This window comes from Caloenas nicobarica, chromosome 18 (assembly GCF_036013445.1).
Source record: "Caloenas nicobarica isolate bCalNic1 chromosome 18, bCalNic1.hap1, whole genome shotgun sequence".
Classification (NCBI taxonomy): domain Eukaryota; kingdom Metazoa; phylum Chordata; class Aves; order Columbiformes; family Columbidae; genus Caloenas; species Caloenas nicobarica.
The window spans coordinates 5,056,656-5,082,660 of record NC_088262.1 but is presented as its reverse complement, the minus strand read 5'-3'; the positions used below and the strand labels follow the sequence as shown (position 1 = coordinate 5,082,660).

Below are 26,005 nucleotides of genomic sequence, written 5' to 3'. Positions count from 1 at the left end.
CGGCTCCCTGCAGCACTTCAAGCAGGAACACTGTAAGGGTAAAGCAGAGCTTGGAATCTATGCCACCATGGCTAAATACACCCGAAACCACAACTCAACTTTTTATTTTTGCTTTACATTTCCAAGCATCTCCCATTGGATACCATGGTAAAATGAATGATAACAAAATCATTTGCTCTTCTAAGCTTAATGTCCACATCAGAAATTGTTCAAATACAGAGTTTTAAATAAGCTACTGTAACAACATTGATGTTTCCACGAAAGACTGACAAAAAGAGCTCAACCCAAAGGCATAAGTAGTCCAGTATTTTGCAGTTTGTCTAATCAAACTTCTTTGGCTTAGCCAAACATGCACACACGCACAAAAAAAGACAAAGCTGACTTCTATTTCCAGTTCAACTACTGACTGAGAGGTCTCAAGGAAGCCTTTCATTTTCCAGCAGTCTTCTGACTGTAAAAGGGGGATTATGCTTACTTACCGCACAGAAAGCCGAGAATTGAGAAGCATAAAGTGCTGCAGAGAAAGAAATACAAGTTCTGAGTACTATTACTCCACAGAAAAATAAAGAAAACTGGTTATTTTAAACAAGAAGTTTATTTAAACAACAAGACGCTTTACTTGAAGGGAAAACTATCTAGGATTTTTTTTTAAGAGTAATTTATCCCTACTTAGACAGAGATTGCTCTACATGTAACAGCTACGTACAAAAAAGTTATAAAATTGTCCTTGGTTTTACAATGATAAAAGAAAAACATTGAAATTATCCAATCAAACAAGGTATGCAAGGTTTTTGTTTTTAAACAGTGAGAGCAAAATAACTTACTGGAATATAAAGATAAAAGTAGAAGGAGCATGCCACTAACGGAGAAAGGGGCATTTTCACAGAACCAGTTTGTTTTCCTACCCCATCTCCATTAAATGTTGATCAAAACATACCATTGGCCATTTAGTTAAAAAAAATATGCATTATGTCTGTGCACATACACCAGTTACTTTATGTACAATAGAAGGAATAGGAAAAAAATCAGAGAGAGAAGAGAGAAAACTATACTGCAGTAGTCGGGATGTGGCTGAACCAAGTCTCGTCTCATTTTTCTAATTGCGGATGTGTCGCCTGCGGGAGCACAGTTCTGGACTGGAAAGTAGCGGCGTTCTTTTTGTGTGTGTTTGGTTTTTGTTTTTTTAGTAAACTCCTCCTGTTTGCTGCTGGAACACATCAATTGTATCTTCATCCTCCATTTCCAACTACAGCAGAAAAGAGAAAAAGGCTTTCAGCTCTTTTCAAATATCTACTACAGCCTGGGTTTCCTATCTTCATGTTTATTTTTTTACACAGCTTAACCAGCCCAGCCCCACTCCCTTCCATCATCACCACTTTGCACATTTAACCTGCTTCACCATAACTCACAAGCAAAGAAATTTCATGAGGGGGTGGAGGGGAAAAGCCAGTTGATAGCTGTTGTCCTAGAATAAATTCTAGTGTGTAACTTCAGGATGCATTGTATGACTCCTACGGAAAAGATCAGCATTCATATTTTTTGCCATTGCTGCTTCTTTCTCCTATTTACTTCCTCAGTTTACCTTAGAACACTGCCACAATTCCACTTTGCTGCTGTTGTTCAAATGTGCAAATGGCTTCAGCTACGGCACTAAAGAAAGCAGACTATAATTAAGGGTCCTAGCCCAACCAGGCAGTAAAACTGAGCATCAGCAAGCACAAAAAAAAATTTAAAACACTTTATATAGTCAACGATGTAACAAACCGCCAGTGAGGAACAGCAATACTATATTAATATAAATCTCTTTTTTCACTCTATGTTTTACAGTTTATATTCCTGGGATGTTAATGTGACCTACTGACAAAATCTCTACTAAGATTGAAGGAGTTGCTATAATTAATCTAAGTTATATTTCTAAACAGTCTCAATTTCTACTCCAGGAAATCAAACTGGTCTATGGCATTTACCACAGCTATAAATAGACTGATCCTCAGCTTTGGCATAACATGGATGGAGAGAAAAGCACCCTGTTGCCTCAATTATGAGTATTCCATGGTAAAAAGCTGCATAGATTGTGGCCATAAGAGGCACACTCTAGGGAGAAACCACTTAGAAAATACAAATCTACTATAAAACTTCTGAAAACAAGAGTCCCTTATTTCATAACAAGTGGTTCTGAAAAGCATATAAAACTGTATCACTTGGAAAGGCTGATCAAACACAGCTACATGGAGCTACAGAGAAATACTCAAGAGTCGCAGTGAACCATTCTTGGAATGGCCTTTGTTTTACCCTATTACAGACAACCCAAACTTCACAGTATTCATTAATTTTATGCCGATGAAACGGAGCTTCAAATTACAAATAACAGAAAATTACTTTAGTATTACAAATGTAAGTTTGCAAACAGGATATCTGAAAACATCCTGACAAGCTCTTATAAAAAAATAAGGCACTACTTCAGGAAAAAAACCTCAATTCTTAACTTACCAATTCTTATTTCAGAGCTGTGACTCAATAAAGTTGACAGTTTTACAAGACTCACCATCTGTACACTGTACTTAATTTTCTTGTTTTATTACTACAGCGATACAGACTTATTATTCAAAACACTAAAAAAGTCTTAAGATTCCCTTTCCAGTAATTCTAAACTACTTATACCAAAATAATGGTAAAAAAAAAAATCAAGCTCTACCACTAATAGATACAATTACACCAGTATTTTATATGAAACATAAGCATCAATTCCTGCAGCAAATTTCCAATAGAGTTCTCTAGTCTTGCTTCTGTCGTTTACCTGTGCAGGTGTGTCTGTTTCATTAATTGGCTGCCCATCAAACCGGAATCTGATTTGCCTCATTGACAACCCCTGGACAAAGAGAAGTAACACAAAGTGAAGTAAGTCTGGTGTGAAAGCACTCACTAGTTTTCTCTTGAACTTGTCACTGGAATTACAGCACGATCATGAAAAGCCACCATTCATAATGCACAATATAGTTTTCCTACTCCCCTCATGCACTGACTTTAAGGCACTTCACTACAAATCCCTGGAATCTGTTTTGTATTAAAAATTGCATTGTGTCCAACAACTAAGAGAAGCAACAGTGCCCCCACTGACTGTACGTTAAAATAAAGCAATTCCTAGTACACAAGTGTCACCCCAAAGGCCACGATTTTTATAGCGCTTCTAAATAATTCACTCAAAAATTAAATGCAACGCTTTGGGTAACAAATGTCAAACAGTAATATTTAACGCTCCTTTTTCATCTTCCCCAAAAGCAAAGGTATTCCAAAATATTTTTTACAGAAATGCAACCACCATCTATTAATCTGCAGCAGCAAAGAGCTGGCAACAGTAACTTTTTTACCTTGAATTCCTATTAACAAGAAATCAACAGATCAAAGTTTATCCATGCAAAGCTGGAACTTTAAAAAAAAACCAAAAAACCAAAAAAACGCAAAAAACTCCACAAAACAAAACCTTCTACTTCCAAAAACTACTGAATAGTATTTCAAACTAGCATTTCTACCATGCAACAGTAATTTTGCTGATTTCTCCGATCCCCCAGAAGACTTTTCTCATCCTCACTTGAGCCAACAGATTCAAAAAGAGAACTAAACAGCAACAATCCCTTCTACTAATAACACAAGCTTCAAATTCACAAGTTTTCAAAGGTATTCTAGAGCAAAGGAAGATGAATGAAAATCAAGGATACAACCAGAACTAAGAACCTTGGTATCTACTTCTTTCCCAGTTCTAGCTACTCTACTGTCTCTACAGAGTAACTAAAAATGCAAGAAGTCTGGCTGGTTTTGGAGGAAATCCAATGGATTGCATGGAGCTGCTCTGGCACTCCGAATTAGAAAAGCCACCTGTGCTTCGCCATGCAAGAGCAGTTACAACACACAAAAGAAAACTTAGTAGTTATTTTTGAGAAGTCGATTTTAATAAAGAATATGAGTAAACTTTTTGGTCAAGACTTTATAGTTCACAGCAAAATGCCTTCTCTAGCGTGACTAAGATTGCGCAGTGCTTGCTCAGAACATCATCCCACTTAAGAAAACCATGTGGTCGAGTATCAAGGCAGCAACACATTTTTGCACAGCAACATTTGGTTTGAACCGTTTTCTCAGATATCGTGTTTCTTAAAATATATATTTCCTACTCCAAAAAGTGTTGTTTTTTTGCAGATTTTTGACAACTTTATGAGCTGAGTAAATGACAGCTGAAAACGTATTTAAAAATTGTACCTTGGTGAGATTAGTATCTACAAAAAATTAAGCATATTCCATGGATGATTTTTTCCCCACTTAAAATAATCACAAATAGTCTTCACCATCTAAACATACCATTCAAGGTTTAGTTACTTCCATTTTAGGTCTACTACATGAAATATATTATTTTCATTCTTTAAAGCTCCTGAATTCTCTACTATACAGAGCTTCCACCTTCCCAAAATTAAATCCAAAGTCCACAGCTTAAGGATTTTAAGAGTGGGTGTGCCAAGTTAGAAACACAAACAAAATCTAACTTTTAGAGACACGCAAAACAAATGCTTTCAAACTAAGTCTGAGAAGCAAGCACCTAAAAAATAAAATTTAAAGACAAGTCCATCTCCACAGAAATATCCTTTGGATACCTACTAGCTTAAAACCAAAATCAGAAAAAAAATGTCTCCCATTCTAAAGATTTCTTTTTTCTCTCCAACTGACACCTTGGGGTTTTTGTTGGTTTGGTTTTTGTCTCTGTTTTTTTTTTTTTTTTTAAGTAGATCAGAAATTTTGGTGAAAAGTTTTAAAATCTTTCGTTTGCATCCAAGTATCTGAAGTACAAATGGTACTTCTAAAACCATCTTTCCCAGGGCTTTACAAACAATTAACCAACCCTCAAACTCCCAAAAAGACAGATATAACTGCACTTTATGCTTGGAGAAAAAGCAATACACAGTGATTTACATAATATTACATGAGCTTGTATGACAGAGGTAGGAAAAATGAGCTCACAAGAACATATTAGCAAGAGCTGATTTTCCCTCTTTATTTGTATCACTATCCTGTTGCAGCAAAGGGTAAACTGAAGAGGTTTTACCACTCTGTATGTGAATTAGTTTATTTTGCTTGGTGGTGAAATAGTTACCTCAACATTTTATACTTATTTTATTGTATTTGATAGTATCGCTGAATTTTTGTTCTTAAAAAATAAACCTTCCCCAATTCCAAACCCTTCTGTAGAGATGGAACTTTTTAAAGGCACGCATTCATTAAAGAATCAGAGACAGCAGAGACAAAGTTTTCCTAACCAAAAGTTCAAAGTGATAAATGGAGCTATTCTTACACAGGTGTTTTTTAAACTTGCAATAGCTGCCTGCAACTTAAAAGCCTGGCTGCAGTTGCCACTACACTAGCAAAATACATTTTTTTGTCCCTCAGAGAGTTAATTTGACAAGGCCACAAGAGAAAAAACAAAAGTCCTCATTAAATGTATACGCTCCTTCTCAAGCTAGACATTAGACACCTTCACACCCTGACATACTCATTGATATTCTCTCTTCTCAATGCAACAGTACTAAGCTAATAAATCAGAAGTCTACAACTAGACCAAGAAGTTACTCAGAGTTATAAAAATACCTCTGATTATCACTCAACTGTCGTAGAGTTCATACCACAGGTTCCTAACCCACCCCTTCCATACTGATATTTTTGAGCAGTAGAATAACAGCCACCTCCCAACAGCCTACACCTATAATGCAGATTTCACAAACAACAGATCTTTATTTTACCCGTTTCCTGTCACGACCCTGCCAGTCCACCCTATAACAGGTCCTACGAACAATACACTTAATGCAACACAATTAGTTTCTGTTAACTGTTTATCATTTGGCATATTTACATAGTTTTCAGACTTTACTGTGTTCATCTATCTCTCTGGAGATCACCTCTCCCCTGATGATCATACAAGAACCGTACCTGTCGTTCACAATAGGCTTTCATTAGTTTACTAAGTGGTGTGTGCCTCTTAATCTTAAACTGCACCACAGACCCATCTTGCCCTGCCACCTTCAGATTAATGTGGTCATTGTTTTCAGTCTTCACTCCTTCCTGTTGAGGAAATAAAAGAAAAAAAAAACAACAAAAAACCACTTTTGTAAAAGGTATGAAACAAGAAGTTAGCATTTTACCAAAGCGCAACAGGTCATCAAAAAGGAGGAAATAAAGATATTGTAGGTGTTCACCAGCTTGAAACTTTGAATTAGGAAATAAAGGTCGGTACTTTTTATTTGAAAATTAAAAACTGCAAACTCTGCTAATCAGTTATCATTCTTGAGATTGGTTACCCTGCAAAGTAGCAGTAAAGACTTACTAGGCCCGTCGTTTTACAACAAATTAAAAAATATATATATCAAGGGCACAATAATATGCAACATCACAGCTCCAAAGGAATGTATTTATTTAGGTAATAACTATGATCTCAACCACTAGTAGCAAGCCGCTTTCTTACTGTATCTCAAACTTTTTCATCTCAGTCGAGGTGCTTCTGAAGAAAACTTCCGAGACACTTTAAATGACTGTATCTGAGAAGGTGACAAAACCTGAAAACAACCAAGCTTTCTCCTTCAGAAAACGTTTAAACAAAACCCCTCCTGAACAAGCAGTCCGATCCCCGTGCTCCCATGAGAAGCCACACACAGAAATCCCGACGACACAACTTTCCGTCGCTCGTTGCGATCCCGAGTTATCACCGGAGGGGCACAGGGAGGATCCCCCAGGGCCGGGGCAGCGTTTGCATCTTTGTTTTCTGCGGGGGAAGCTGGGGGGAGGTCGGGCCGGGTGCGGGTCCCGCCATGTGAAACATCCCGCACCCGCCTGCTCGGTATTTTCAGGCGTCTCCAAACTCAGTTTAAAAATATGGGGAGAGGGAGGGGGAAGAAAATTAAAAAAAAAAATCGGCAGCAGCGCGGCGTTCGCTGGTTGTGTGTTTCGGGTTTGGTTGTTTTTTGGGTTTTTTTCTTTTTTCGCTGTGGTTTTTAATTCCTGCTGTTAAAAAGAAGCTCCACGCGTCTCCCCTCCGCCCGCTGGAGCCCCCCCCGGGGCGGCCCCTCCCGCGGCCGGGCCGAGAGGCAGCACAAAGGGGCCGGGAGCGCTGCCCGCCCGCCCCGGAAAGGCCCCGTGTGGGAAGGGGCTGGCGAGGGCCCCAGCGCACGGCCGGGGCCGAGCGGGGATGCTACGGCCCGGCCAGCCCGGAGCCCCCGCCGGCCGCGCAGGGGAGGCCGGATCCGGCCCGGCGAGGAGGAGGAGGAGGAGGAGGGGGAAGGCTACGGCAGCAACCGCCTCCAGACCTGCCTCTCTCCCTGAGGAGGGCGGGAAGGGAGCCCGGATTCGCCCCCCGCCCTCCCCGGGGATCCTCCACCCGCCAGCCCCGGGAGGCAGCGGCCCCGGCCCCCCCTCCCCCGGCGGGGCGGGAAGGCGCCGCGGCCCTGGGTGCGCAGGAAAATGGCGCGCAAAGCCGGCGCGGCGGAGCGCGGGCTGTGGGCTGGCCGCGCCGGGGCCGGGCCTCCCGCCGCCGCAGCCTGAGGGGCGAAGTGAAGCGGCGGGAGCGAGGGAAGGGAGGCGAAGGGGGCGGGAGGGCGCCTGCCTCACCTTGGGCTTCTCGTCGGCCATGGCGAGCGAGCGATGTCCGGGCCGCTCCGAGCACCTCACAAAGGGGGGGAAGAACCGACCGAGCGCGGCGGAGAAGAGAGGAGAGAGAGGGAGAGAGAGAGAGAGGGGAAGGCGGGGGGGGGGGGGAAGGGAGCGCGCACGCACTGCCGCGGGGCCGCGCCTTGCCCCGTGCGTGCGCGCGCCCGCCCCGTCCGCCGGGCTCTCCCCCGCCCCCCCTCCGGCGCGGCCCCGCCGCCCATTGGGCCTCGCCGGGCGGGAGGGGGCGGGGACGGGAGCGGGGCGGGGTGGGGGCGAGCGCGCGCGTGCCCCGGCCGTTACATAACGCGGCGGCGGGAGGCGGAGCGTGCGCGCGCCCCGGCGGCTGTCCCGCGCTGCGTGCGCGCGCCCCGCCCCGCCCGCCGGGCGCAGCGGGCCCTGCCGTGCGGCGGGTATTGTCCTCCTCAAAATGGCCGCCGGGCCGCGGCGCCCCGCGTCCCCCCCCAGCCCGGGTAGGGGCCTCCGCCCCCCGCCCGCCACCTTCGCGCCTCCTCAGGGTCCCCTCAGCGCCCCCGCGGCACGTCTGCTGGCCGCCCTCACTCCTGGGGCTGCCGCGCTGTCCCCAGCGGCACCTTTACCTGACGCTCCCCCACGGGTGACCCCTCCATCTCGTCCTCCTCAAACCTGACGCGTTTTTTCCCATTTTATGGCCGTCGCTGCGTGATGGGTGACACCGATACAGCCACCCACGGGGCTTCCAGAGCCCCTGGCTTTCCTCCCAGGGAAGGTGAGGCCCGAGGTGTTCCTGCTCCAGCGGGGGGATTGGACTAGATGATCTTTTGAGGTCCCTTCCAATCCCTGACATTCTGTGAAATACGTGTGGTGTCCGCAGAGGGACCCGAGACCCGCTGGGCCTCTGCTGCGTGAAAAACGCATCTTTAATACAATGAAAACAACCGCAGTCAAGGTTTACTTCCATTCTTCAGCAAGCTAAGGGCATGATGAAGCACCTCAAAAATTGTAATATACAAATGAGAGGATATACTACTAATAATGTGATTCCTTCAAGTTCCAGCCAATGCAGGGGAGGAGGAAATTCTCAATAACTCCAGTGATTCCACTAAACAAGTTCCCACAATACAGTTTCTGAGCCTTTTTTTCTACACCCGCTGCCACCATTTGTCAATTATTTGTCTACAGCACAGAGGTGGGAAAGAAACACCACAAAAATGGCTCTTGTAAATTCTTCAGGGATGGATTTAGCGGGTGGGCATCCATCAGTCCGGACCGGCGCCGCCCCGTGCGGTCAGCGTGCTCTGGATCGTGATGTGGAGGTGGCCGTTTGGTCACACGCCCCCTGTTCCTGGCATGACAAAACCCAGGCCTGCCCGTAACGCACCTCCTGTGCCATTTCAGAGAAGTTACAAGACGCGATTTGTCCACAATAAACTGCACAAGTAGTGAAATATCAACTGAAGACAAACTTTAACTTACGAGTAAATACAGAGTTCATGCTCACTTCTCTCTGTGGATTCTGATCCCCCTCCTCTGCCTTTTGTCACGCTACTTCAAATTCCGGTACCTCCCTTCTGCGTGCAGGCTCTCAGGGGCTTTTTTGTTTTATTGGAATTGTCTGGAAACTGAAGAAGACGACAGAAAGCTGAACCTTTACCTGAGTCCACAGCTGAGAAAATAACACAGCCCAACGCTACCTGTGAAATGGAGACATAAACTTAACAGCAGAGTTGATTATACTGTTAAGCAGCATTCTTTATTTTATCAGCGGTGGGGAACACTAGGGATCACCCTCCATAAGTGCTCCAGCAACTGGATGCTCAGGTGTTGCTTTTATTCACATAATTACTACATATGCATTACAATTTTTGAAAATTTTGATATACATCTATACTAAGAAATAATTGATTATGTTACTTATAATTTAGTTTCTTACTTACATCTATTAATTATTCGTTAAATATAAACTAAGCGCTCTGCTTCTAAACAATGTATCACTTAATCTTCTGTCTCCCTCTTGTCATGCAGAAAGATCTAAAACTTGAAAAATATCCCCTCGTTTTGCAGGTAGTCAGAAAGCTGTTATCATGTCAATTGGTTAATGATGGGTACGTCTTTTGCAACTTAATAACAGTATACATTAATTTGGCAGCTTCTCTTCACCTGAGGCAGTGAAGATGGCCTGTACAGCCAGCTGAACTTCCACAAAACAGGTAGTGAAGTCTTTTACCATCTCCCTGTAGACTAGGCTCCCATGTATCGTAAAATTTCCCTGCCCCAGTACTCTGGAAGATCAAATGTCATCTAAAATTTCATAGAATGCTTTAGTATTTTACTCCTTCTCAAAGGTCTTCATGAATCAGTTCTGGAAAAATCAGAGGCACTGGAAGAGCTCGATCTGACCCAGGAAAGCAACTGAGATGCTGTTTTAAATTGTGACTGCAGCTCAAACTGATACTCCTTTGAGATGTACTTTCCACTCCTATCTGTGTAATTTTCCTTGATTTATCATCAGAAGACTGTTCCAATCAGTATATCCTGCCTGTTTGCCCTGCATTTAATTACTCGCTATTATTTTTCTATTTATTTAAGCTACTGGGAGGCAAGAATCACCTGTGGCTAGAGAAAATAACGTGCTTCTGTCCAAATCCCTCTAGCACAGTTTCATGGGGTATCACTCTCCTACGATCCCCCTTCACCTTATATTTCAGCTCTGAAGAGCCATGGGCAAAGCCACTTGGACCTTCTGAAGTCCACTATCACCATGAAGAAGCAGGACTATACATGACAAAAAGGATATAAAGCATCTTTAAACCCACACTACTCTTCTACTTCATGCACGGCTTTTTTAAGCAAAGCTCAAAACAGCACAGGGCACTTCACAGAACAAAGGACCAGTGCATTTCCCCAAAGACCTTAAGTTCTATTTTTAGAAATGATGCAACATCACAGAGAAGCCACCCACTGTGAGGAATGGTGTCACAAGACTGATGTTGCTCGATTTGTCCTGTTTTTCTTTGCTCTCCACCTCTTCCCCCTCCCTTTTTGAAGATCCCTGTGTTGCAGGGCCAGGAGGAGGATTTCTTTGGGTATTGGATATCAAACTGGTCAAGGCCTGAGGGCAGCATGAAACCACTGAATGCAGGAATGGCATTAAGTGAGACATACCTTAAGGCCAGCATCACAAACAGAACAAATCTGCTTAAAAAGAGACAGGATTTTATGATAACGTATGGGATTTCGTTACCACTGCAGAAGTTATACATGCTCAAAAAACCTGAAAACTGTTTCAGTTGTATCACCATTGGTCTCACATGGATTCCCCATCACAGAGCAGGTTTCTACAAACCTCTTATTTATATGGCTTTTCTTCTAATGTAGCCACAGAGGAAACTCATATTACACAGGAGAGCCAGTGGAGCTAACAATAAAGAGTGCTAAAACCTGCAAAAATAACTGGCTAGAGCAAGCGGCAGGGGAGAAGCCGCACGGGGAACTACAAAGGACGCAGACCTGCAGGGTCCAGGCAGCAGCAGAGGGGGCAAAGGCAAAGCTTTGTGTCCCTCTGAGCTCCTCCTCTCCAATGCACCAAGTTCAGGGAAGTGAATGGGGAAGCATCACAGTGAGAATTCCAGAGAAATTCCCTCTCTGGGGAAAAAAAAAAAAATTCCACATGTTCTTTCCTGAAATATTTCCGTGCCTTGCTTCATTCTTGTACAGCAGGTTTATTAGGAAGAAATGTGACATGTCTAGATCTTGCAGAGCTCTTGGGCTTAATTCTCCACCCTCTTCTGAAGAGGGCAGGGACTACGAGTGTTCAACATGTTCCCTTTCACACAGAGATTTTAAGACATTAAGATTTTTGGGACATTAAGACAGCACAAATGTGTGCTACTGCACATTAACAAGCATAAGCCTACAAAAGCTACTCCAGCCCCTCCAAAACTGTTACTTTGCATTTAGTTCAATGCAAGAATAGAAAGCAAACAGTTATTTGAAGGTGTAAGCAAGCGAGTAGGGCTGAATCTGCTTACTCAACTTGGACTCTGAAGGTCTGAGTGGCTTATTCAGGCTTTGCTCTTCATTAATACTAGTGTAGCATCAGGAACAGAAAATACCTTTTGCCTGGGGCACTGCCTGTTCGGTACCTTCCCTGTTCATGATGCTGACCGGTCCCTCCGCTCCCAAGTCATGAAACAGCTTCTAAACCTCCTATTTTGCAATTTAGTAATTTCCCACCTCATCAGGCTTTGATTCTTTTGCCCCCTTCCCTTACAATTACTCTTACAATATAGGATGAGCTTGCTTAAAACTGATTAATCTTAAGTTTCTCAAGCAGGTTTCTGAAGAGTTATTTTAAGTTGTTCTACCCTGCAACAAGCCATTCCTGACTGACCTGAATAGACACCACTTCCTTTTCTCAGCACGATCGGTGTCACAACATGCTCTTATCAAAGATAACTGCTAGCTTTATTTTTATTGGAAATGATGGATGCAAATGAAGTAAAAAAAGGCAATTTAGCAGTGGAGTGTTGCAGCATTTGTCATACAAGGACAGCGAATGATTTAAGCAGGCTTGAAAAATTAATTCTTAGTGAGCTTCTTCAAAAAGTCTGAGAGGGACAGGCTGCTTCTAGCTGTGAGCTCAGCAAGACAACATCGCTAAGATTTTTCTTATATCTCCGAACGCGTTTGTAACGGATAGGCAAAAAGTGAGGGGCATGCAGAGATGGGAAGGACAGCAGAATGGAAAGAAAAGAGCAGTGTGTGCTTAGTGTTCTATCACACCAAGGTACTGACGGATACTCAAGTCCAACCCATAAGTACGTGAGTTCCCAGTTCACAGACAGGTGATCAGGAAGTCTCCAGCGATCTCCCCAGGCAAATTGCCCATCTCTGGGGGGTATTAACCCCCACCCTGACCCCTGCCAGGCAGAGAAGGGGAAAGATCTCACGACCCTAAGCAAGCAAATAAGGCAGACGTGCACAGCAGAGCTCTCCCTGACACCTGCCAGCTCGGCTCCCCGACCTGCTGCGATCGATCTAATGCTTCATTACGAGTCCTCCAACCGGCGGGCAACCCAGAGGAGTCACAACACACAGCATGTGATTAGTCAGCTTTATCAAAGAGCTTGCCTGAGAGCTTCTGCAACTCTACAGAATGTCGCCTTCAACAACCTGGAGGCTCAACTATCTTCAAGTGTTTCCAGTGTGTAAAGAAACAAGAGAAAGTGGTTATTACAAGGCAATCCAGTCAATGAAGTGAACACAACGACAACATTGACTGACCAACTGTATCACCGTGCACCCGGAGCCAGCACCGCACCCACGCAACACTTAAACCGCCGAGACAAGAAAATGAAGCAGATGGAGCGGCCTCCGTCCTCCCCCGGCTCCCCACCGGCGGCCAAGACGATGTTCAGCGGGGCAGCAACACGCCAGCCCGAGAGGCCTCGGGGGAGCTCCCCGCCCCTCGCCCCCGCTCAGAGACCCCCGGGGAGCACCGGCCCTTCCGCCTGACAGGGCTCCGGAGGCGCTGCCCGGCCCCTCAGCCGCGCTCGGCCTCAGGGAAGCGCCCGCGGCAGCTCCGGGCGAGAGCGGAGCGGGTCCGGCCCCCTCGGCCCGCCCCGCCGCTGCACTCCCGCCCCGCCGGGGGCCTTCGGAGCCGCCGGCGCTCCCGGGGCGAAGGGCCGGCGCCTGCCCCGAACCGGCGGAGACCCGCTGGGCACCCTCCCCCGGCCTCGGGCCGGCGCCTCAGCTGGGGCCGGCAGCGCGGCGGGGAAGCGCCGGAGCGCGGCGGGACTCCGGGGCGACGCGGGCAGCGGCGCGGGCAGCACAGGCAGCGGCGCGGGCAGCCGCGGCGGGGCCTCCCCGTGCGGCGGGAGCGGAGCGCGGCCGCCGCCATGGAGGAGCTGGACGCGGAGCCGCCGCTGCTGCTGGTGCCGGGAGCGGACCCGTCCGCCAGGCAGCTGTGCTTCGCATGGGGCCCCGCGGAGGCGCTGGTGTGTGAGACCCTGTTCGGCCGCAGAGGTGGGTGCCGGGCCGGGGCCGGGCCGGGCCGGGCGCTCGGGCCCGCGGAGCTGACGGGGTGTGTTGCAGGCACCGGGCAGGGAGGGCCGAGCTCCTCCCGCCTCTTCGTGGTCCGCAAGGATCAGGACATCTACATCCAGACCCTGCGGAAACTCTTCAACGAGTCACACGGGATCTTCGTCGGGCTGCAGCGGAGCGAGGAGGAGCTGGCGGGGAAGTCCAGGAAAGCACAGTGAGTGGGGCACAGAACCACAGAGTCGTTGAGGTTGGAAAAGGCCATTGAGACCATCGAGCCCTACCCTTAACCCAGCACTGCCAAGTCCACCGCTAAACCGTGTCCCTAAGCACCACGTCTACGCATCTTTTAGATACCTCCAGGGATGGTGACTCCACCACTTCCCAGTGCCTGTTCCAATGCCTGACAACCCTTTCCCTGAGATGGGGCGCGGGAGGGTGGGAAACACCCACCATCGCTGCTCCTTCTCCAGCTGGGCAAATGCTATTGACCCCATAAATTCGGACTGCTTAGAACTGCTGGGAGCAGCAGCAACAGTGCGGGGAAAAATATGGCAGTTTCCGGGTAATTTTACAAAACAAGGCTTTGATCTTTCCAATAACCATGCTGACCGGCACCTTTGTGCCTGTATGCAGCACACGTGCAGCCACTGTGCACAGCCTCGCTGACTCCCGCTACATCCACCCAAGGACTGGGAGTGTCCACTGCTGCAGAGAAACCTGCGAGATTTCAGTGGACGATGGGCATGAGACTAAAACTCAAACAGATCTCTCTGACTACGGCCTTTTTGTGTTTGGCAGATTGGTTCAAGTGAGTAAAAACTACCGATCGGTGATAAGAGCCTGTATGGAGGACATGCACCAGGCAGCTAGTAAGTTAGTTTGTTTGTTCTCTTACTGCAATAAAAGGAAATGCTATTTGTGATTATAAAAATACCATTTCAATTGTAAGTTATTACAACCACTGTAAAATAGCATGTGTAGATTTCAGTCGTTATCAAGACTCCATTTCCATCCTCAGGATTTCCAAGTTGGTTTGTAAATCTGGTCAGAGATTTTTTTTTTTCCTCACTGTGGTTTAACTGATTTTTTGGGGACTTGAAGTCTTTTTATATCTTGGGTTGCAGTTTTATGGGAAACTGAGTCCAAATTAACAGCTTGCTTCCTCCCTTCAAAGTGTGAGATTTTACTTTTTCCTTCCATCCTTGCCCTGTAGCCATACCCAGATTTGTACAATATTTATTTTAAAAAGTTACAAATAAAATTTTATGTAAAAGTTAGCTTTGCCATGTATTCCTCTAGGTCTGTGCTTGATGAGTGATCAGGTATTGTTTTATGTACCTATGAGCCCAGAAAGGGCTGTGAAATAAGGTAAATATGTTGCTCTGACTTTCCTTATTCTTCCCTCAGTTTCAGCCCGGGACGCTGCTCTGCACAGCCAGTATAGTACTCAGGTAACCTGCAGTCGTGTCACGTAGTCGCAACTGAGCGCGAATCACTGGCTGGTAAATTCACTGAGGCCAACACTGTGGCAGTAAGGCAGTTTAGATTTAGTTCTGGCTTAGTATATTGGATGCAGTTCATAACCAAGAATACATAGGAATAAATACTTAGCTCCATTATTTCTATAACAATAAAAAGATGCCCAATGTCTGGATTCACTGCCATTTCTTAAACACATATTTAGTGTTATAGGTGTGATGTTTTGCCATCTGAAAGCCAGCTGTAAGCCAGTAGTCACCTCTCTGAAACTTCACTTCTCAAATGCTCAGGTTCTAACAAACCGCATCTGAGCCTTGTAGCGAGCTCGAGATGTTCACCAGGAACTGTCAGACGCTGGGCGCTGGGAATGTTGTGGGAAGAGCAGAGTGCTCACAGGAGTTTTGTCCTGTTAGCTGCACTGATATCACTTAATTGGCCTTTCTCTCTCCCTTTGCTGTCTGTAATGTTAAATCTCAGGAGTGCAAAAAGGCTGAAAATAACACTTTCCATACTGTTCTATAGTTCCCACTGATGACAGATTATCATCGCATTTCACTACACAAACAGCTTTCATATTTTCTGAGCTGAATGTGTGTAGACAGGTTGAGGCCCAAGTCTCTCTTTTCATTTGTATCTCTGAAATGTCCATATGACATTTCTCTGTCTGTAAGAGCTGATCTTAACTGACCAATTTCTATGGGCAGCAGATACCTTTGTGTGGTTTAAAAAAAACCCTAACTGGAATAATTGCTAAATCTGAAACGTGGCCCTGCTTTCTTCAGGTGTCTATTCTCTCTGCAATGGAGCTGATCTGGAACCTGTGTGAGATTCTGTTTGTCGAAGCAGCTGCAGGTGAGCAGTGAACTATCCTGATGTTTAGATGGAAGGGGTTTTGTTTCCTTATTTGTTTGTTTAAAATGTATGTAGTAGCTATTGTGTCATATCCTAATATGTTTTAGAGATATGACAAGTGTCAATAAGCCTTTTAATACCTTTTCTGCCTCAGTAAATTGTCTTCTTCATATTGAATTATGTCAAGCTATTCAATTTGCCTCCTACTTTTTCCTGTCGTGCGTAGTACATGACAATTAAATTGTCTTTTTTACAGAAGGGTAGTGAAGAAAAGGGACTTCAAAAGCTGTTGCCTATTTGACTTTCAAGCATAAACACATCTTTAAGCATCAAGTATGCTGATGCCAACTAACATTTTTATGCATTCTCTGATGCAATTCCTTTAATTTCAGGATGCCGTTTCTGAAGTCAGTTTGTTTACGCCAGCATTTTAAGGAAGTACATGTTTTTTTAAGGAAATGACATTATGCAGACAAACGTGTTACTTGCACAGTCCCAGCATTCAGAAGAGAGATTCACAAATAATAGATTACTTAATCTGAAGAAAAGCTAATCACCTAGTGCCAGATTTCCTCCTCATATTCAGTTAACAATAATGACATGATGCTAAATTAAACAGAAACATTCTATGTGCCTTTTGGCATTGCGAGATTTATGATCTGAATCACTCACCTTTTATTTCTTCAAGTAACTGGTTAGGGTTTTCTGCTGGACTCTGCCGCTGTTCTTCCTGAAATTGCCACACGGAATCTGTCAAGCAGCTTGGTGCTCCCACAGCTTGGCCACTTCAGGAACTCTGTTCTTTTTTAATTTGAGTGTGGCAGATAGAAATCCAATTAGTAAACCTCATCTAATGATTGTCAAACAAAGTTAGAAGCACATAAAATAAGTTTGGGAACAAACGAGGGAACTAACAGAATATCTTCTCTGTGTAAAGCTGGTCCCCTTCTACTTCGCCTTCTTGACTGGGTTCGACTCCATGTCTGTGATGTGGACAACATGGTCCGGGAAGTTCTGAGCAGTGAAAATCCATCAAAACACGAGCTCTTCTGGAATGTGGTGAGTATCGTCACCTGTAAGATTCTTAAACAAAAAGAATTCACGCCTGTGTGCTCTGCCTTCCTCTTGCCCACTTGACACTGGACTACATCTCAGGAACTGATACCGAGGACACGGCTTCTGTCTGCCTGCATAGCTTTTAAGATAGAGCCATTCTGACGATCATCCTACCTCTCATTCGCGTCCTGATCCTTTCATTCTCCACAGAAGTCAAGAACTATGCAGTTTAAGCATTGTAACTCCACTTGCCGAAATCACAAGTCTAAGTTCCCCTCTGATACTTCTCCTTGCAGCCTTGCGCAGTGTGGTGCTCACAGATGGGTGGTTTTTGCAGGTGGATGTCTTTGTGCTGCAAGGCCGAATGGATGAAGCACGGCACCTGCTCTCCAAGGAAGCCAGTGCCAATCCCACATCCATGAACATGTACAAAATCTTGGATGACCTGATGAAGAAGATGCCTGTGCCCAGCGTATGTACAAAGTGGATTTCTTTCTTGCAGTTCCACTGGGAAAAGAGCACCGCCTCTGATGTGGTTCCTGCAACATCGCAATTTGTTCACAATCAAAGCATCTCAGTCGTAACCCTTTACAGTAATAATATTTGTGTTCTTGAATTGTCCAAAAGTCACAGCCATTCAGATAAAAGCCTGTTAGGTGACAAACCAATGCAGTTAGAAAGATAATGTTTGCAGCAGGATATGTTATCCAGTTGTCTGAAACAGTTGCTGCTGAGAACTATTCTCTTGCACAGAAAATTTTCTGAAGACTTTACCAGCAAAGTTTTTGTCTGTTTTAGTGATCTCCTTGTGGAGGAAAAAATGTGGAGGAAAAAAAGAGTGGTAATCTCTCATAGGCTCTCCTTTGCCTGATTTAGGTGGGTAAAGTAAGACACTGTAGGACAAGGAAAAACTTGATGGCAGGCCCGTGATTGGCTTTTTAGCATGAATGACTGTGAGTCCAGCCCAAGTGCTTGTTGTGATTCGACTTGGTGTTTCCTTTATTTTACGTGTCATCGTCTTCTCTGTCCAGCTCAGCAACACTCAGACGCTGACCGAGATGGAGCTGAAATGGCAGCACTGGCATGAGGAATGTCAGCGGTACCTACAGGATGGAACTTTTGCTTCCAATTCCCACATGGAATCGATCTGCAAGGTGTGTTTTTGCTGGGAAGGAAAGAATCTGTGGACAAGTATTGGATCCATCCTTGTATATTTCAGAAGCCCTGTGTGGCCATAAGTAATATTCTTGATGATCTGTTCTTTAAATCAGGAGATTTCAGCCAGTGTTCTGTACCATGTTCCTTGTTTTGCAACAGTCTCTGCAAGCCTGGGCAGATCGTTTTCTCTTCATGGCCAAGGCCATAAGGCTGACTAGGAAACTGGCTCTGAGAAGGATCTTTGTTATTTAATTTTGACTAAATTCTCAACTTTGCAAAATGGGAGTAAAGCCCATGAAGATGCAGCAGTGTACATTGCTGAATTTGCAGAATTACTCCTATGTTTTTCTCCTGTTAGATCCTGCTGGGAGATGAGGATGCCATACTGGAGAAAAAGGAACTCTTGACTACTTGGTACCACTTTCTGGTTACTCGACTCCTGTATTCCCATCCAACCGTGAAGCCAATGGAACTGCGGTTTTATGCACAGGTGTGCAATAGAATTATTTTTATATTTTCCACTGTTTCACACAAACAAGGGTTACCGTACTTAAAGAAAAAACTTTGTGAGGGTTGATATCTTACAGCAACTGTGTAAGATGCTTCCTAGAATCTGTAAGTGGACTGGGAGACTGATATAGTGGACAAATAATCATTGAACACCAACTCCCTTCAGTGTCTAGTGTTACTAGTCTTGTTCCTGCAAATTGTTTTCCCAGATTCCTTATGCTAAAATAAGGAACAATTCTTTTTTTGTTAATGTGTTCAGTCTCTATGACATATTATTTCCCATAAAATAACCGAGACGATGCTGCTAAATACAAACTGTCTCTCTTTTACCATCTCACAACTTCTGCTTTTATCATGTCTTGTAATCTTATTCCACAGTCTAGTATGGACCTGTTCCTGGGTGGAGAAAGCAGCCCTGAGCCTCTAGACACGATTTTAATGGCAGCCTTTGAATTTGAGATGCATCAAGTGATCAAGGAATGCAGGTTGAGTTTTAAGGTTTTTACTTCTGTGTGCACTCACTGCAATAGTATTTGGGGTAGAGGATGTGGGTACAGGCCACCCAATCACCCTTTCAAAGAATTCAGCGAGAACACGTGAAACAGGCAGCAATTCAAGGTGTTCCATTAGGTCCAGGGCATTGCAACCAGACGTTTTACTGTAATAGAGCTTCTGTATCGATAAGAAATGCCTGTGGAAAACCTGACGCATTCCTTGGCAGCAGTAGGCTTAGATTTTTCTTTCTTTTGCTTGCTTCAAATACAGCATTGCCCTGAGCAACTGGTGGTTTGTGGCTCATCTGACTGACCTCCTGGATCACTGTAAACTCCTGCAGTCTCACAATCTCTAGTGAGTATTTGTACTGATTATTCAGACACCCAGCAGCAAGGATGACGGAAACAGCATGTGGATTTTGGGCATATACAGAAGGAGAATACAGTTGCTGCATGTGCCTCTGAAGTTATGGGCAACCCAGATGCTCTAACAAGCAGCAGCAGTTGCTCATCTCATGCACTTGACATGCTATTCAACTGTGCCTCAGTACAGTGTTAGGATTTTTTTAAAATATAATTTTATCTGAAATATAATCAAGGGCCCAAATGTTTGTGATTATTGGAAATCGTGAGAAACTCATCTAAAAAGAGTTTCCATACCTATGCATTGAATAAATTTAAGTTCGAGCAATTGGTTTTTGCTATCTGAATTTCCTTCAAGTTTCAGTTTCTTAAAGCACTTCCTCTAAGTTATATTTGCTAAGTGCTGTAAATATTTGGCAGGTCTCCCCAAGGAGAAAGCTGACCTGCAAAGCTTATTACAACAGCCCATGAGAAAACACGCTACATAAATTAAAAGTACTTGTGAAATAAAGTCAGCAGTTTTTTTCCAGTGAGGTACAACTAATAATGCGTATTTCTTTTTTCTTTTCCCCCTCAGTTTTGGTTCAAACATGCGTGAATTCCTCCTGCTAGAGTATGCCTCAGGACTCTTCTCCCATTACAGGTAATAGCTTTTTTTTAACTCAGAGGATAGACTAACATCAAGGCAGCCCAAGCAAATTCATGTTAATGAAGTAAAAAGGCAAAACTTACAGAAGCCACCGTTAGGATTTCAGCATCCCTGAGGGATTGTACAGCCCTGGCCTGTTTCCTGCATTACAGACACGAGCTGTCTGTTAGAACCCCCCAAGCTTGGTGGCCGGGGCAGAATTGCTCCTGCCACTGGGGCTTTTTTTGGTACAGAGCAACTTGTACCAAAGCACCTGCGAGGTGCAGATATTCCCAAGTTGTATAACAGGCAGCTGGTATTTGGTAGAAAGTAAAAGCCTTTTTAGGTCTGAATACCAAGTTAATCAGAGCCGTTATTAATGCAGACTCAGATTCTCCTTGTGGCTTTACTGTTGTGCCTATTTAAGATTTATATCATTGGAATGCCTGATGATTTTTTTGCCTTTCTCAGCCTGTGGCAGCTGGGGGTAGATTACTTTGACCACTGTCCGGAATACGGCAGAGTGTACTTGGAGCTTCACATTGAGCGGATACCCCTCAACACTGAACAGAAGGCCCTCAAAGTGCTGAGGATCTGTGAGCAGAGACAGATGCAAGAACAAGGTGATCGATTCTTAAATCTCACTGTTTCGTAGTGATACAAGTGGAACTGCTGAAACTAATTCTCTCCGTGTTTTCTCCTAAGTTCGTAGCATCTGTAAAATCATGGCCATGAAAGCTCTGCGGAATAATCGCTTGGGCTCTGCCCTGTCGTGGAGCATCAGAGCTAAAGATGCGGCTTTTGCTACACTGATATCTGACCGGTGAGTCTGAGCTGAAGCCCTGGGACGGCGGCTGCTGTGTGGGGTGGAAGGGATGGGGGAGGCAGCAGCTCCGCAGTGGCCCAGAGAAGGGGGATTATCTTTCCCTCAGACCAAGTACCTGCTGGACTAGAAAACGGCATCCATGGGTACTCTCATCTGCAGTACCCTGTTTCTTTTCTACACTGTTTCACTTCACGAAATCTAGAAATGAAACAGATTGGCTTTATCTCACAGTCCAATCTTCTTAGACCTTGCTTTGATAAACCTTTATTTTGGCAATATCTCTGTCTTATGCACTGCCCTTTCACTTGCTCCAACGTGGCTGTCAGATGGAACCAGGGAACTGGTTTGGGTGAAGGATAATCCGTTCTGTGCTTTATTCAGATTATTTTTAACCAGTCTGGTTCACCATACAGTCTCCGAACAAGTCAGTGGGAGCCACTTAAGCCACCATTTCTGCAAAAGAACCTCAAGCCACAATTATACATAAAAAAGAGTAAAGTTTTATTGTGTCCCTGGTTTTGCATAAACTTGTCACAATATCTGACCTTGCAGGGGTGGAAAGGTTGTTACAAAATTGAAGAAGATGCTAACGCTTAGCTTAGGCCTAGACAAAAGCTATGGCAGATCTCTTTATGCTTTTCAATCTCTAGCAATCCAGCTCATGTATTTTTCTGCTAATTGGAAATAGGCAGCTACCAATTGCTTTGCATAGTTAGAGTATAATTTTGAAATTACACTCTGGGTAGGTGGCCAGGCAATTCTCTGTCTTCAGCAGTGAAAAAAAGGAGTAGGAAGACATCGCCGGTGGTTTGTGGTGGTTTGGGGTTTTTTTATTTGTTCTTTGGGGGAGTGGGAATCATATTTCTTTCAACAGAAGGTGAAAGAAAGCCATCACAGGAAGCAGCTCTGAAAAAAGCAGCATAATGAAGGCTGTGACAAAACAGATGAAAAGCTTTTAGAATTGTTTTTGTTCCTGCTGCTTATCAACCTTTTTACACAGCAGAAAAATAGAACATCTGTTATGATCTATGAGTGTTATTTATGCATCCACCAGCCTCAGCTTTCTGTGCTCTTCCTTCACTTACTCCTTTTAAAGAATAGATCTCAACTACCACAAAACCTAGAAAAATGAAACACACATTACACCAGTTCATTGGCCACTCCCAGGAAATGTCTTCTGAAACCCTTATGCCAGGTTGATTAAGATGGAACTCTGTAGTATAGTAAAGTTTTCTGGGAAGGGATTAGAAGATACAAAATAATGTGGACAGTGTTCTCCCTTCTAAGCTGTTACTGTGTTTTATTTTCCCCTAGATTCCTGAAAGACTATTGTGAAAGGGGATCCTTCTCTGACTTGGACCTCATTGATAATTTGGGACCATCCATGCTGCTCAGTGACCGGCTGACATTTCTTGGTAAGAAGTGTCTCCAGTTTTCATTCTGGTCTGTTATTTAGAACACAGTTAACCCCGTGGAATTGTCTGGATTTGTTTCTTCCTCTGTCTGGCTATGTCCTGTTTTAGTGATGAGGGGAAGGCAAATGACGGGAGGTGATTTGGGATGCAGCCTGCTTGCATTTCCACCTGCACTCACAGTAGGGATCTGTTCTGTGCTGCTTTGAGCAGGATGGCCTCCAATTCTGGCACTCGCAGGCTTCCCCTTGCTTAGTCTTTTTCCAGACTGTGTCATTACCTGGAGAGACTTTGAAATATTAGCAAACACACTCTGGAAGACCTTCGGGGGCTTCTTCAAATGAGTAAACCACTGGTTTAAATTATTTTGACAACGTGATAATTTTACTAACTTCATAGAGTTCTCCAAAATGCCAGCATCTTTGTTTGGTTCCATGTGCAAATTCCAAGCTCACTCAAACAAAAGGTCTCTCCGACCCTGTCACTAGAGCGATGGTGCCAAGCAGCAGCGGAGGCCTCCAGTTCGTTCCCTTTCCACACCACAGCTTCCTTCTGGCTGGCACGAGCGTGCGCTGTGGTCACCTGCCCACAGCTGCTCTGTGCCCTTTGATTAATGGACCAAAAGGAAATGGAGCTAAAATGCGCCTGTGGCAGTTACCGAGCCCAATTACTGGGGCCCAAATCTAAGAGGAATTTGGAATAGCTGTTGCAATTGGACTGACTCCCTTCTGGCTGACAGCAGCATTACAGGGAGGGTTTATCCTGAGTTTGATCTGTTCCCATTTGGGCCAAGCTTGCAAAACTGGAACTGTTATTTCCTTCATTTAAACCTTATCCTAAATTAAGCTGAGAAGCTGACTGTGACTTACCCAGCTGGTAATCCCTCAGATCTCTGTATGCCCAGTGTCACCCAGTCACCCTTGCATCAGCCTCAAAGATCTGTAGTTTAATTGTGTAATTGTGTTTATCAACTGTGTTTATAGAGAAATTAACCTCCCTTTCTGCTTTTTATAAAAGTCCTGAAAGGCCTGAAAATGCTTCTGCTTTTTTTTTTCCTTTTGAGGTTTTAAAAACATCAGGTGTACTTTTGCTGGACAATTTTCACGTCTCTGTCTTCAGCTCAAGCATTAGTCAAAGGTGAATCTGAATGGGACTCATTACTTCCAGTATTTCGACAGTTTAGTGGATACAAACAAAGCCACAGAAAAAAAAAAATCACTTTCATCCTCAGCCAGTTCTCATGTGCTGGATATTGACCAAACTAATTCTTAGCAAAAGCAGAACTTTCCACATTAACAAATATCTCAGTTTCCATTTAAGCAATCAGGAGACAATGAAGCCTTTCAGGCCTCCTGATACTCTGCCATATTGAAAAGAACATTCACCCCCCACCTCTCCCCTCCCGTTCCCATTTTTTGCAGACAGCACCAGTCTCTCTAAGCCGCTCATGCTGTTGCTCACCCTGCAAACACTCAGCACACTAGACAGTATCCACTAGCAAACAGGCTGGTTCAAACAGAAACCTTACAAAAAAACAGTAATAGGGTTTTGGCTGCATTTTCAGCCAGCCTCTACTTTAACCTTTCTTCACGCCCCAGATTCCCGTTCCCCCAGACTCAGCTCCTTTGGAGCCTCCTTTCACTTGGGCTGAGTTCAAGCACAGGCTTCACGGGAGCAAAGGGACCTCCCGCCATCCCGTCCCCAGGTCTGACAGACACTGACGCCTTTTACCCTTCACCAACACCCGTGTGCAGGGAAGTACCGAGAGTTCCACCGGCTGTACGGGGAGAAGCGGTTCTCGGAAGCTGCCCGCTTGCTTCTGATGCTGATGACGGCTCACATCGCTCCCTGCTCCTTCTGGATGACGCTGCTGACAGATGCCCTTCCCCTGCTGGAGCAGAAAGAGGTGAGCAGCCGGTGACATGTGACAAAGCCCCCCACACCCTTCCCTTTCCTCCTGACAAGGTATCTCGAAGTGGTGACCCCCACTTTGCACCTCCAGGCTAAGACTTGCACTTCCAGTGCAGAAGAACCATTCGCAGCAGTTCCGGAACGGCACAGCCACCCAAATGTCCTGTCCATGGGCGCGCACAGTACCCAGGAGAGGACAATCAACTCTAAACTTGATTTCCTGCTTTTAGAAAACAGCGTTGGAATACATGTGTGCTGATAATTTAAATGCACACTGAATCCAGTTCCTTCTGGTACTTGAAGATTTTTCTAGTGTGCGTCCTTCTAAACTCAGTTTTTTGCTTTTAAGATCCATCAAGAACGTGACAGTTTAGTATTAATAATGACAGACCCATGTGCTCTGAGCTCCCAGCTGACCCCGCTTTGCACAGGAGGTGGCACTAGAGACCTCCCAAAGTCACTGCCAGCCTGAATTATCCTCTGATCCTGGGATTTAAAGGGTCAGAGTGGATCAGTGGGAGTGTGAAAGCATTCTCTGCCTCTCAACTGAGTTATCTTCTCAGACTCTGTGATGTCCTTAAACTTGATCATTTTCAGTAAACACTTTCATTTCCACAGGTGATATTTTCAGCAGAGCAGACTTACGAGTTGATGAGATGCCTGGAAGACCTGACTGCAGGGAAGTCAGATAAGCAGAAATTCCAGGTAGCTCCTGTTTAGGACAGCAGGATAATGAACTGATGGGGCTGTGGGGAGGGGTGGGGAAAGCAAGCTCTAAATTTATATTCCGGGCAGTGGGGGAAGAAAAGAGGGAGAGCCCGAGTTACCAAGGCTTTTTGGAGGCCAAATGGGGCATCATCCAGAGATATTTCAGTGTACGCGAACCCAGTACAAGAGAACTTCTCCTCCTCACTGTTCTGCTGACTGGGACTGGACTGTGATGCTTTTCCAAGATAAATAACTGCAAGTTACATAGGCAATGAAAAGCTGAGGTGCTGCCATCTAACAGCTCCAGCTTTGAAACGTTCCAGGCGCAGAACAGGGAGCCATTTGGTCCACATGCAAACCTCTGCAGCTGCCAAAAAAAAAAAGGCTTGGCAGTGCTGTCTTGCGTTGAGCTAAAAAGTAGGAAATGTAGCTTTTGCTCTTCTCAGGAGGTCCCTGTACAGGTAATTACACAGGTGCTCTCCCTCCTAACGACCTGCATCCTCACTTCCCAAACCCAGAGAGAGAACCTGCTGCCAGGTCGTTACTGTGTGCAGCAGCCTGACCCAAACTCTGCTTGCTTCTAGGAAGATGATGTCGAGACTATGAAAGTGGAGATGCTGAGACTGGCTCTTGCACGAAATCTTGCACGAGTCATCATCAAAGAAGGCACGTTGGAAGGATCTTGAAGAAGGCAGGATGTGATTTTACTCTTCTTCTGTGGCTCATTGTACATAAACCTGACTGCTTTTTTACAAATAAATGTCTTCTTTTGCATATTGCTTGGGGAATTCTTCTTGTCTTCCATAACTTTAAAAAAAATTTAAATATAACTTTTAAGAAGGAGCTGCATAAAAGTGTTAAGGGTGGTTGTTCCAATGTGGTCTGGCAGCCCCCTCTCCTGCTAATGTAA

General features: G+C 44.9%; 2 protein-coding genes across 3 annotated transcripts; one reads left to right on the top strand and one right to left on the bottom strand.

The window, feature by feature from the left end:
• Window positions 1–576: 576 nt before the first annotated feature.
• SUMO2 (small ubiquitin like modifier 2) lies at window positions 577–7,860 on the bottom strand. The gene is made up of 4 exons (XM_065648016.1): window positions 7,639–7,860; window positions 5,968–6,099; window positions 2,798–2,869; window positions 577–1,246 (listed from the first exon to the last, which is right to left on the bottom strand). The coding sequence occupies exons 1-4, from the start codon at window positions 7,657–7,659 to the stop codon at window positions 1,184–1,186; spliced, it is 288 nt and encodes a 95-aa protein (XP_065504088.1). The 5' UTR covers window positions 7,660–7,860; the 3' UTR covers window positions 577–1,183.
• A 5,644-nt stretch (window positions 7,861–13,504) lies between these two features.
• On the top strand, window positions 13,505–25,872 carry NUP85 (nucleoporin 85). Of its 2 annotated transcripts, XM_065647754.1 has the most exons (18): window positions 13,505–13,680; window positions 13,750–13,912; window positions 14,497–14,567; window positions 15,106–15,149; window positions 15,960–16,029; window positions 16,967–17,088; window positions 17,423–17,557; window positions 18,117–18,239; window positions 18,602–18,733; window positions 19,132–19,238; window positions 19,519–19,602; window positions 20,188–20,253; window positions 20,710–20,861; window positions 20,944–21,061; window positions 22,379–22,479; window positions 24,231–24,382; window positions 25,006–25,092; window positions 25,680–25,872. In XM_065647754.1, exons 1-18 carry the CDS (start codon window positions 13,554–13,556, stop codon window positions 25,779–25,781), a joined length of 1,956 nt encoding a protein of 651 aa, XP_065503826.1. In that variant the 5' UTR covers window positions 13,505–13,553; the 3' UTR covers window positions 25,782–25,872. The 2 variants fall into 2 exon arrangements, with proteins under 2 accessions (XP_065503826.1, XP_065503824.1); XM_065647752.1 differs by having other exon boundaries at window positions 13,505–13,912.
• The last annotated feature ends 133 nt before the right edge of the window (window positions 25,873–26,005 follow it).